The sequence below is a fragment of the Brienomyrus brachyistius genome, chromosome 11 (genome assembly GCF_023856365.1).
Source record: "Brienomyrus brachyistius isolate T26 chromosome 11, BBRACH_0.4, whole genome shotgun sequence".
Classification (NCBI taxonomy): Eukaryota; Metazoa; Chordata; class Actinopteri; order Osteoglossiformes; family Mormyridae; genus Brienomyrus; species Brienomyrus brachyistius.
The window spans coordinates 14,758,434-14,769,965 of NC_064543.1; the positions used below are offsets into that span (position 1 = coordinate 14,758,434).

At 41.7% G+C, this 11,532-nt stretch overlaps 1 protein-coding gene across 2 annotated transcripts; it reads left to right on the top strand.

Moving 5' to 3' along the window:
• Window positions 1–10,335, top strand: arhgap1 (Rho GTPase activating protein 1). 2 transcript variants are annotated; one of them, XM_049030079.1, is made up of 13 exons: window positions 1–131; window positions 1,762–1,925; window positions 2,791–2,886; window positions 3,793–3,880; window positions 4,181–4,312; window positions 4,530–4,616; window positions 4,836–4,934; window positions 5,354–5,461; window positions 5,577–5,653; window positions 5,747–5,824; window positions 6,689–6,817; window positions 7,470–7,573; window positions 8,250–10,335. In XM_049030079.1, exons 2-13 carry the CDS (start codon window positions 1,805–1,807, stop codon window positions 8,418–8,420), a joined length of 1,290 nt encoding a protein of 429 aa, XP_048886036.1. In that variant the 5' UTR covers window positions 1–131; window positions 1,762–1,804; the 3' UTR covers window positions 8,421–10,335. The 2 variants fall into 2 exon arrangements, with proteins under 2 accessions (XP_048886036.1, XP_048886038.1); XM_049030081.1 differs by lacking the exon at window positions 1–131 and adding an exon at window positions 205–609.
• The last annotated feature ends 1,197 nt before the right edge of the window (window positions 10,336–11,532 follow it).

The following is an 11,532-nucleotide window of genomic DNA, read 5'->3' on the forward strand; positions in this document are numbered from 1 at the left end:
TACATACACGCACACGCGCACTTCCTCCCCCGCCCCGCCTGAAGCTCTACATCCGCCCACCCAACGGATGTTTGCGTGTGGCGCTTGGCAGGGGCTTTGCAGCTCGCTCACGCGCTCCAGTATATTACGAGGTATTTTATATTTATATGCTCTTTTTTTCCCAATATTGATGTTGCTGTATGTTTTTCTGCCTTCCTTTTGTTCTGCTTGTCCGTGCTGTCCTCGCTAATAGGGGAAACTTCAACATAAAAAGGTGTATTTGGGTTTTTTGACAGTGTGCCCGGTACTTACTTGGTTAGCTGCAGTCCTGCACGGCTACCCAGCGGCTTTTTTTATGTATACATGCATCCAAATGGCGCGTAAGATCGGCGTGTTTCGGCCGCACATCACACGCGAAGCACCTCCGCGTAGCGCTATCAGAGCAGGCGCCTCAGCGACGGCGCTAGCTGCCGTATCCCGGATCGCTTTAGCCTGCTGCAGTGTAGCCACCCACCCAGACGCATCTCCACGGCACCTCGTCGTGTCAGAACTTGTGCTTTAATAGCGCGTTTTAACAACCGACGGACGTCTGGCGTTTCCGACATGTACACAGTGTGATTGCTCCTTCAGGTATTGTTCAGCCCTGGTATGAAGACCGAACCTTTGTCTGCGTCGTCTTCATAACACCAATAATAATAATAATAATAATAATAATAATAATAATAGAGCCAGATAACTCATAAATTCAGTGATTGGAAAAAGACGTTACATTTCGGTGATATAGGGGTCCATCGTACATGAAGTTAATTCTTTGGGACCTCGGTTAATGTCGATGTAGCTTCTATAACAAATATGAATCCAAATTAAATTGCAGCTTTGAAAATTATTTAAGGTAGTGGTCCGTCGTTTTTGTTCTTAGTACTACTGACATGTTGCATGTTATGGGTTTTAAGAAGGAGTTATGTAACCCTGGCTGGCGTGCTTGTTTGTGTGGGTTATTAATAAAGGGAGACAGTGTGTTGCTGGTTAACGTGTGAGATGGTGCTCGATCAGAGTGTAGGGCGATTTTTTTTCCATCATATGCGTACTTAGCTTATTAGGACAAGGTGGATAATTTGCCGTTTATAACGACTAACCAACTTCTCCTTGTTAAGGTATCTTTTGGAAATAAATTAGTACGTAGATTCGCATGTGATTTTTATGCCTGATAACATACCAGCGAGCTCAAACGTGCCCCGAGAAATGCCATTGGATCACAGTATTACAGGCATTTTAGTGAGTTGCATATTCTCATACAGACATTTTATACATATATGTGTTTCTGCTGTGCTCGGTTTTTTTAAATGCAAAATGACTTACATCAAGCTAAAGCTGAATAAATCTATGTTACGAAATACTTAATATATACTTGGTTTTACAGCTTCCCACTACCGAAATGAAACTTGATCTTTATGGACATATATGGATTTTCTGATATACATAATACACAAATGTTCATGGCAATATTATGACATAAACACCTCTAGTCCTGGGACTGTTGGCAAGTACAATGTAATGATGCTGCTTTTTTCCATGTGTTGATGTGGGGATGACTAATATGTTTCAAAATTGATAAGAAAAACATGTCCATGTTCCATAAAATGAATACATCTTGGTATCTATTGACCTTTGGCATGTGACTTGCTTTAGGGTTATAAGATTGTCATCTTGTTGTGGTTTATCGCATTGCAAATTCTAGGAGTTAAGTGTTTTAATACTACAACATAGGTTTTTCTGGCACAGGTATTGCCCACGTGTGTGTCACTCCAGAGTGGCATTGTGGGTAATGGCTTCAGACCTACTAGTTGATCTCACAGATGACCTGAAGGAGGAGGGGAACTTGGATCAGCTGAAGCTGTCAGCTGAGGAATGGCTCCAAGAGGAGTCGGAAGACAGGAGCAGGTCCGGTACGTTCTCCACAGGGTCACTGCTGTATCTGATAGATAACAGGGGAGAAAAGCATAATAGTGTTTTAAAAATGTCTCACTTTGTCTTTTAATGCTGTATTGGTAGCAGGTTGCCTTGAGGAGTTCAAAGATGTGGACCTGAGTGAAACGTTTTTATGACACAACAAGAAAATTTATTTTCATGTATATTTTTGGAAAAACAGTAGAGCAGGTTCCTCTGTTTGCCGGTAAATTTGTTTCTTTCCTGTTAGTAGGAAGGTTTTTGTTATGAGCTGAGATTCCAGGGCAGACGTGTGTTGGAACAGTTACTGTTGCTCTAACACAACAAAAAAAAGCAAGTTGCATTTTTCCTAAGTACTCTTTACTGTATGGGCTTGAATGCACTGAATACTCTAGATGTGATAGACGGCAAACATCGAGCTTTTGTTCCAAGTATTCATGTAAGATCAGGACTCTGGGCCCTGGAAATGAGGAGTTAGTGGTGATGCAGTGAGACACCGAATGTGTCAAGATTTTACCAAAAGCCATAGGGCAGTAAGAGCAAAATAACAAGTTATTGTGTTCTGCGAGTAAAGGAAACAATAAGCACAGTGTAAGACATAAAGTCTGTGGTAGTTTTTTATAGGGAGGAGTGAGTAGCATGAGAGTGAGTGCCCTGGGTGAGCCTGACTATGATGTACGGGCTGTTCCTGACCAGAGGGTGACTCACGGACTCATGGCTTGATCCAGGCCTTACAACCACGTCATGGTTTTAGGCGTGGTGTTAAGCTGTGAGAGGAGCAGCGAGTAAAGCGATATGCTTGATTTCAGATGCCGTAAGATGTCGTGAACACTGTAAGATGCTATGCATTGTTATCTGACACAGAAAACAACATCTCCAGTGAACAAGGGGGAAGTGCATTGCTACAGTGGGATGACCCTTACTACGATATTGCCAGACACCAAATTGTGGAGGTGGCAGGTAAAGTCGCAGTGTGTGTCTGTGTGTGTGTCTGTGTACATGTGTGTGCGTACACTCAGTGGACAGTGCATTAGGTAAGAGTTATAATTAATGCCTGCAGTCTGTTCCCATAAGCAGTCACATGACTGCAACTCAATAGATGCAGCATGCAGACTGGGTCATGACGTTCGGTTATTGTCCCTCAGGGCTTTAAAACGGGCAGTAGGTGTGTTTTAGGTGAGTTTTATTGCGTTGTTATGGTCGGTTAGTTGTATTGGTGCCAGACTTGGTGTTTCCAGCATCTCAGAAATGGCCACCATTTTCACAAACTACAGTGCCTAGAGTGCACAGAGCATTATGTGTTAAACAAAAAAGATCCAGTTTTTCAGAGGGCAGAAACACCTTGTTAATGAGTGCTGTCATGCTACTATCACATATGTACTTCTGACACTCCTAATGAATTGCTGTATGGTTATTTGAAAATGAGGAAGGACAGGAGTAAATGGGAAGCTGATGGCACTGCTTCCTGGACAAACAGAAATGAATTACTCACCTTGTGTAATTAAAACGTTCCTTCGCTTTAACAATGCTCACTGACAACCGCTGCTTCACAGAGGAAACTTGACTGTAGGGTGGCGCTTTCACAGAGCGCAGTGTCAGACGGGCTGCCTCTGCAATGGCCGCCCCAGTCCTAATGGTTCCACGTGTGGAGCATGATGGGAATCTTTAATGGTTGAAGATTTTAAAGGAAAGGAAAATATCTGCATCACATCCTGTATCATACAGTTCTATATTATACTATTGACATAAATGGGTTAGCCACTTTGCTAAATGGAGATATATAAGGTTGGAATGCGGTCTCCTTTGAGTATTGGCTACGGTGCGCTAGGCCTTCTTGCTTATACCGTATTTCTGTCTTGTGCAAAGGTGACGATAACTATGGCAGGAAGATCATCCTGTTCAGTGCCTGCCGTATGCCCCCTTGCCATGAGCTGAACCACCACAGCCTGCTGAAGTGGGTGTCTGGTATACATGAAATTAACCCTCTCAGTCACTCAAATCTGTTTTTCCATGTGATTCACTTTAATATTGATCTGGAGGAACTACAGAGTTCCACCGAGCAGTTTGAATTTGCGTTGTATGTCGCCTTGCTCTTCCTGTCTATTTTGAGAGCCCTATGTATACCTTTTGAGTAAAATGTATTGAAATGTTGGCGATGAAGTGGTATTCATGGAAAAGTTGTTCATTGTCATGGAAAATGCCAGATGTGTGCTAAAGGTCACCTTGTGTAACCCTCTGTCTGACTCCCTTTTAGCTATATGAAGCACACTCTGGACCAGTATGTGGAGAGTGATTACACTCTCATCTACTTTCACTACGGCCTCACCAAAGAGAACAAGCCCTCATTAGGCTGGTTCACTGATGTTTACCGGGAAATTGAGAGAAAGTAAGATTACTTCATTTCCTGTTGGATATCACACAAGGGTACTACAGGAGGGTGCATATTAAATTGTATTAGTCAAAAATGAATAATTGTGAAGTTGTAATAATTTAGCAGCAAATGCGAGCAGGATGTGTTTAACAATTCTTAGCTATATTATTATTGTCTTTTTTTTATTTGTCATGAAAAGAGTAGCACACTAACCATTCAATCCCTGATGTAGATATAAGAAGAACATCAAGGCTCTGTACATCGTGCATCCAACCATGTTAATCAGGACCTTGTTTTTCCTCTTGAAGCCATTCATCAGGTACCCAATCCAGCACAGTCCTAAAATGAATGAAAATGAAAGTATGAATGAAATGAAAGTATGGGCACACATGCAGGCAGGTCTGTCCGTTCTTCTGCCAAAACTAAAGTAAAATTATCGACTTTTCCACTAATCTGTCAGACTGAGCATGTCTTGTAAGAAATTATATTGTCCCTCTCACCCAGAATCAGCCAAATAACATACTTTTTTCTTCAACAGTCTCAAGTTTGGACGCAAGATCAACTATGTCAACTACCTGAGTGAGCTGGAAGACATCGTGAAGTGTGAGCAGTTGGTGATACCGGACATCGTCAGACAGTAAGAACCTGCTTTGTTATTGCCAAGTGCTGTTAGACCTAATTCTGAAGCTTCTGTTTTCTAAGTTGGGGGGCGTGGTGGTTCAGTGGGGTGTACTGTCACTTTACACACACCTGCACTTCCTCCCTCCCACAACCTGGAACTGGATGAAGGAATATAAGGTGGATTGATAAATGGATAGATTCACGATATGTAATGGGCATTGTCCTGGAAAGCAAAGTCCACATATCTCACAGCACTCATGCACTTGCATTTGTAGAACCACAAGAATTTAATTATTTTTAATGGTTAAACCTAGTATTAGGTTTTGTTGTTGTATGGCATTGAGAATACAACTTTGGCCTGGATGTTTGTATCTTATGCGTAATTTATTTTTTTTCCGTCTTCAGATTAAGATTTTCCTCTGACTCTCTTACTAGGTATGACGAGAAGATCAGAGCCTCGCTGAAACCAGCCAGTCAGGGCTCTCAGCTTGCCACACCCCCGGCCCCTCTTCCTCACCAGCAGTTTCGAGTCCCTCTCTCTCTGTGAGCGTCTGTTCAGTTTTGGGCCCCGGCCTGTCTGGGCTTGAGTCCCACTGTCTCCTTGTACGACATGGTGGATTTGGACTGTTTTGTTGACGTTTGTGTTTCCCGGGTGAAGGCTGAGTGAGAGGAATGCGGATAAAGAGGGGATTCCACTGGTGATGCGAGAGACAGTTGCTTTCTTAAAGGAATGTGGTGAGTTTGCTGCACCATCGCACAAGCTTTCATGCCCCTGTCAATGTCTCCTTGCCCATTGCCTTTACACCATCTCCCCCTGCAATGTGCCAGGCCTACAGACAGAGGGAATCTTCCGCAGGGCTGCCAACGTGACCCTTGTCAAGAGCATACAGAACAGATACAATTCAGGTGAGTAATGTCCGCTACAACCTACAGTTGCAAACATGCCACAGTGATAAGTGACAACACAGTAAGTCCCTAAGACAGGAACCTGATCCATTCTGAGTGGTCCGTGAGTCCAAAAGTTTGTGAGCCCCCAAAGTTAGCATAAGCTTACAGTTGATGATGCTCTAACTCCCAACCTTCAGCTCCTGTCGAAAACTTGCACGCAATTTTAACAAGAAACAACTGAGAATATATATTTTTATTTCCAATGTTTTCGGTCAGCTGATCTTTCCGTTTACCATTATGCAGCTAGCCTACACTACATATGCACACCAATCCTGCCTCTCTCTCCTCACCTGCTATCAGAAACATCAACATAAGAACATTCTTTTAAAAGTTAATATTTGTATTTTTGTTATTGGTTTCGGGTGCATTTTAACAACCAACAAGTGAGTTTTTTTCAGTCATTTGATCGTGCTTACTGCTAGCGAGTCCATATCAAGAATACATATGCAGACCTACCTCTCTACTCTCCCCACAACCCTCAACTCTTATCAAAAATAAGCCTGAGAGATGGGAACTAGCTTGTGCGCTGCCGCGAAATTTGAAATTCTGGCACAGAATCAATAAATCAATGAATTAATTTAGCGATTATTTGAACAATTTTTTATTTATTGGAGACGCATGTTTGCATCTTTGAAAATTCACATCTCAAAGGTTTGTCTAGAGGATTTTCTGTACTTGGTCATAGACTTATTGATATACCATGTTGTAGATGTGGCTTATCATAAAATAAATTTGCCAAGATGGGGTATATAACTTTCTAAATAAACATATATATACGTATATATCTGTCTAGTGCTAATTCACTCTGCTCTTGTCATGCAGGAGAGGTTGTTGACTTATATGAGCTGGGCGATGTCCATCTTGCTGCTGTCATCCTCAAGACGTTCCTGAGGGAGCTGCCTGAACCTATCCTCACATACCAGCTGTACAACGATGTAGTTAACTTCTCCAGTAAGGTTTTTTAAACCTGACCTGTTGTTTGCCAGTCAGGCAGTGTCACCTCCTCTGCAGGATGCTATTTATGAATATCTGAAACACAAAGTATTCACATAATGTATCCTACATTGTGAAAGCAGTAAAACAGGGCGGCACTAGCGCTGCCTTCATTGTTTGTTTTTGAGTGATTCAGTTATTTTTGTGATGCCAGTCTGGTTAACGTTTACAGGGTAATTATCATTGCAGGTTTCCGTGTAGGCTACCATTCACACATTTCAAACGCCTAGACAGACCAGACATAGACATTGTAGCCTTCGCTCCTGTCTGCCACTGTACATGCTTGGCATTGAACTAGCGAGAACAGAAGCGATGGCTCCCAGTACTAGCTGGTTGTTAGAAAACAACTCAGAATTATAAGAAATAGTCAGAATTCTGAGAGAAATGTTTTTCCTTACTCCAGATACCGAAAACGGGCTTCTGCACATAATAGAATGGTTAATGTCAGTTAAATGAATTATTCATCTCTGTGGTGCCGTGACATTTTTTAGGTTTTATTTTTCCTTTAAAATTTATTGGATGTTTTCAAAATGTAACCCTGCATATTGTTACAATACAGTTTGTCAGGTGACTTCAGTCATTATCATTTGTCTTGTTTTCCAACGTTCAGATGTGGAGAATAGTTCTCAGGCTGGCGTGATCTGTGACCTGCTAAAGACGCTCCCCAAGGAGAACTGTACTGCTCTCAAGTTCCTTATACAATTTCTGGTACAGGTATGAACTCTTTATGCGGGACAGTTGCTGTACATTTTCATAGCACTATAACTGAAGAACTCTTGGCTTCCTCAAAGTGAATACATGACTTACCATGTCTTACACACATACTGGAGAGGCAAGAGCTGGATGTCCAGAATGATACATGCTGTACTTGGTTGATGATTTACTTGCTTTGCAGCTCCAGTACAAGATTCCTGACTTGCATATGACCTTTGTAAAGTATCATTGCCTTTTCCCTTGCAAAAAAGGTGGAATATTGTAGGGTCTTGAAAACAGCTTTCCTGTTTATCTATTTATTTATTTAACCTTTCATTACCTCAGTCAGTTAGTTGGTTGCAGGACTAATTGGGAATCAGAATCCTTAAATGTTTACATTTTCAACTAGTTATTTTAACCAATATGAGGTTCTACTTCTCTCTGCTTGTTCAGAAAGGATCGCTTGTTTAAATAAACCCGTGGAACTGAGCAGTAGACGATCACATGGAGCAGATCTGGTTAGCAGACAAGCATTCCTCATGTAGCCTCAGGCCCATAGATGGGGACCATGAGACTGCATTTACAGCTGCTGTGTGACCAGTGGCTGTTAGGGATTGGAGGTCCTCTTTCATTACAGTGAATTCCCACTGCTGTGTGTGTGCGCGTAGATATATATTGGCCTTCTTCCCATCTCCAGGTGTCTGCGCAGAGCGAGGTGAACAAGATGAACAACATGAACTTGGCTGTCGTGTTTGGGCCAAACCTTATGTGGGCCCGGGACGCTGCCATGACCCTGAGTGCTATCGGACCCATCAACAACTTCACACGAATCCTGCTTGACCGGCACAGTCAGATCTTTGGCCCATAGCCACCAAACAGGACTCAATGAAGCACTTCCTGTTTTTTTTTTTTATAGCGTCCCTCTCGACCATCTGACCCTAAATCCAGCCCGATCACAGGTGTTGCCCCCTAGTGCCAAATGTATTAGTGTGGCTACTTGTGTATTGTTGTTACTGTACATAGAACAGAATGAGCTGGAGGCTGTATGTTATAGGGACCAACTTAAGGGCTAAGGGTGAGAAGAGGGAATTGGACTGCCTTTTTGTAATTGGTCCCCTCACATTCCCAAAAGATGGCTGCATTATCGCACGTGGTACATGCCTTGGTTGTGCTACTTTTAAGATCGAGGCAATCAACTGTTCTTGAGTGCCTCCAGTAGGATACAGGTGCTCTACTCAACGAGACACGTTTATATAGAAAATGATCATAATGGTACAGTGGTACAGACTTTAAAACTGATTTTTTTTTTTTACAGTACTCTCATCTGCTAGAAATGAAGATCTCATTTATATAATCTGTTGATTTTAAATTGCCTAATTTCCAAGTGGACAGCAAGAATTATCCAATATACTGTTGAAAAACACTTATTTTCACAATATTCTGTAAAGGGAAATTTAGTTTGTGCTCAATATTTTGATTTGATTCAGTATGCAAAATTACAGAAAAAGTTTCCACAGAACATGACAACGGAAGTGCAACGAAACTTGAATAAAATTTGACGGTGTTTTATTTAGTGATTTCGTGTGAACTTTTCCAGCATATCACATACAAATATTGTATTCGATCTGTATCTTCTTAGTGATGTATTTTCCAAATGGTTCCAGACCCTCCCCAGCACAACAGCTGGAAAAAAAGCACAAATTCAAAAGTTAAATATTTCAACTTGTAGATTAATGGTCCGGAACAATTACACGGTTTAAAAAGTTGTGGTATTCACCAGAACACATCTTCCGAGTAAATCGGACAGGGCAGAACTTCAGGAACCACTCTATTTTGTTGTCACCTTTGTCATTTTCTGGCTTCAAAGGACATTGGAGTTACAGTGCAACCTTAGGTGCTGCAACGTGTAACTTTGCCGTTATCCAGCTAGCGAATCGCATCTCTCAGGTGTTATGCGCCAGTTCAGATGTATTCCTTGTGTTAAAGGCATGTTGAGGGCTGAGCTCTGTACACGCCTGCTTACACGGTGGAGTACATGTCAGCAACTGGCCTTTCCCCCTTTCTCCAGAGGCACATATTTCACATACAATAGCTGCTTAATTGGCAGGAAAGGCAATTGGGCCAGTTTTGTTTCATGCTTGAGAAGAGATGGAACCTTGCAGTTGAATGGTACACATGTATGATTACAGTCTTTTGGCAAAGTTGACTTGGGGTCCCAGGTTGCTTTCAGCTCAGGCATAGCAGACAGCCTAAATCTTTCAAGGTCCTACCAGTGACTGGTTCAAGTCGGATACATTTCTGTATTAATTGGATAATAGTTGTTTTAGTGTTTTTTTTTTTTTTTTGGACTTTTCCATGTGCCAAAATGTTTACTTCTGTACTTATGAATTAGTTATGTTCATTATATGGTTTTGTTTGAATCTCACTTTTTAAATATTTCTTTTGATGTTTTTGCCTCTTACTATTTTTGATATCCAGTGTTCTGTGCAACGGGGAAGTGGTGAACTTGTCTTTCTAGAAGCTACCTAACTTGTGTGTGTGCCTTGTTCAGCCATGTGCATCCTGCCCTCAAACACTCCATTTTAGCTACCCGAACTCTCCAGATGTAAGCCATGCTGTTTTCTATTTGCTACAGTGGAAATGCAATGCTGTGGTTTTTTCCCCTCCTGAATGACCTCATTCTAATGTGGTTTTACCGTGGTCTTGTTTCTTAAGACTCAGGAGTTTTTATATTACCTGTCAAAAGTGCAAATTATAATAAATTGTACTATACAGTGACAGAATGTTTGCCCTTTCCTCGTATATAAAGTATTTAATTTTGACAATCTGTAAATTTAGGTTTATATACTCTGCGTTAGCTACCTTTTTTAAGGCTTTAATCATATTAATGAAAAACTAGTATTCATAAAGTCACATTACCATAAGAAGGGACTGCGTAAACATGGAACTTTGAACACAAAGATGAAAGGAAGGAACAGATATTCCCATGGTGGAGACTGAACAAAAACAGTTGACTGTTTCAATGTAAACAAGGGAATACAAGAGAGCAGGTGTTAGGTCAGGGAACGGCTGCGTCAGGATGTAATGATAGATAAACAGAGCTCAGTCTTATTAGATCGGTAATGAATGTTACTTACACTGTGCCATGAAACTCCACCCTAGTCTTTCTTGTATAATTGGACACCAACAATTGCAAATACAAAAAAAGGTGGAACAGCAATGCCTCATTTAATGGAAACTGTCCACGTCATAATTTTAAAAAGTATCCTTCATAATAGTAATGAACTTTAACTCTGATCAGCCATAAACTACTAACTTATTCAATGATATTCACCTGTAGTTTAATCTCATCACAATGGCACCTGTCAAGGATGCCATTATATATCAGGCAAGTGAACAGTCCATTATAGAAGTTGATGTGTTGGAAGCAGGAAAAATGGGCAAAGGAAAGGATCTGAGTGACTTTGACTAGGACTAAGATGTGATGGCTAGATATCTGGGTCAGAGCGTCTCCAAAACGGAAATGGTTGGTACTTATCAAAAGTGATCCAATGAAGGCCAACTGGGAAACCAGCAACGGGGTCATAGGTGCCCAAGGCCCATGACCCCAGTGATGTAATCTCCCCAGCGTGTCCTAGGTCTGCCTCAGGATGCCCAAAGCATCTCCCCAGGGAGGTGTCCAAGAGGCATCCTAGATAAATGCCCTAACCACCTCTGCTGGCTCCTTTCTATGTGGAGGAGCAGCGGCTCTACTTTGAGCCGCTCCCGAATGTCTGAGCTCCTCACCATATGTCTAAGGCTGAGCCCAGACACCATGCAAAGGAAACTCATGTCTGCTACTTGTATCAGCAATTTCTTTTGGTCACTACCCAAAGCTTGTTTCCGTATATGAGGGTAGGGACATAGACTATCCGGTAAATCGATAGCTTCATCTTCCTTTATCATGACAGAACGATACAATGCCCACATAACTCCAGAGG

What these genes read in the sequence shown, in the direction of transcription:
- arhgap1 (XM_049030079.1), top strand. Translation starts at nt 1,805, where the DNA reads ATGGCTTCAGACCTACTAGTTGATCTCACAGATGACCTGAAGGAGGAG. An exon ending in AACCACCACAGCCTGCTGAA is followed by an intron (nt 3,881 to 4,180) that starts GTGGGTGTCTGG and finishes ACTCCCTTTTAG; the next exon opens with CTATATGAAGCACACTCTGG. An exon ending in TGCTTTCTTAAAGGAATGTG is followed by an intron (nt 5,654 to 5,746) that starts GTGAGTTTGCTG and finishes GCAATGTGCCAG; the next exon opens with GCCTACAGACAGAGGGAATC.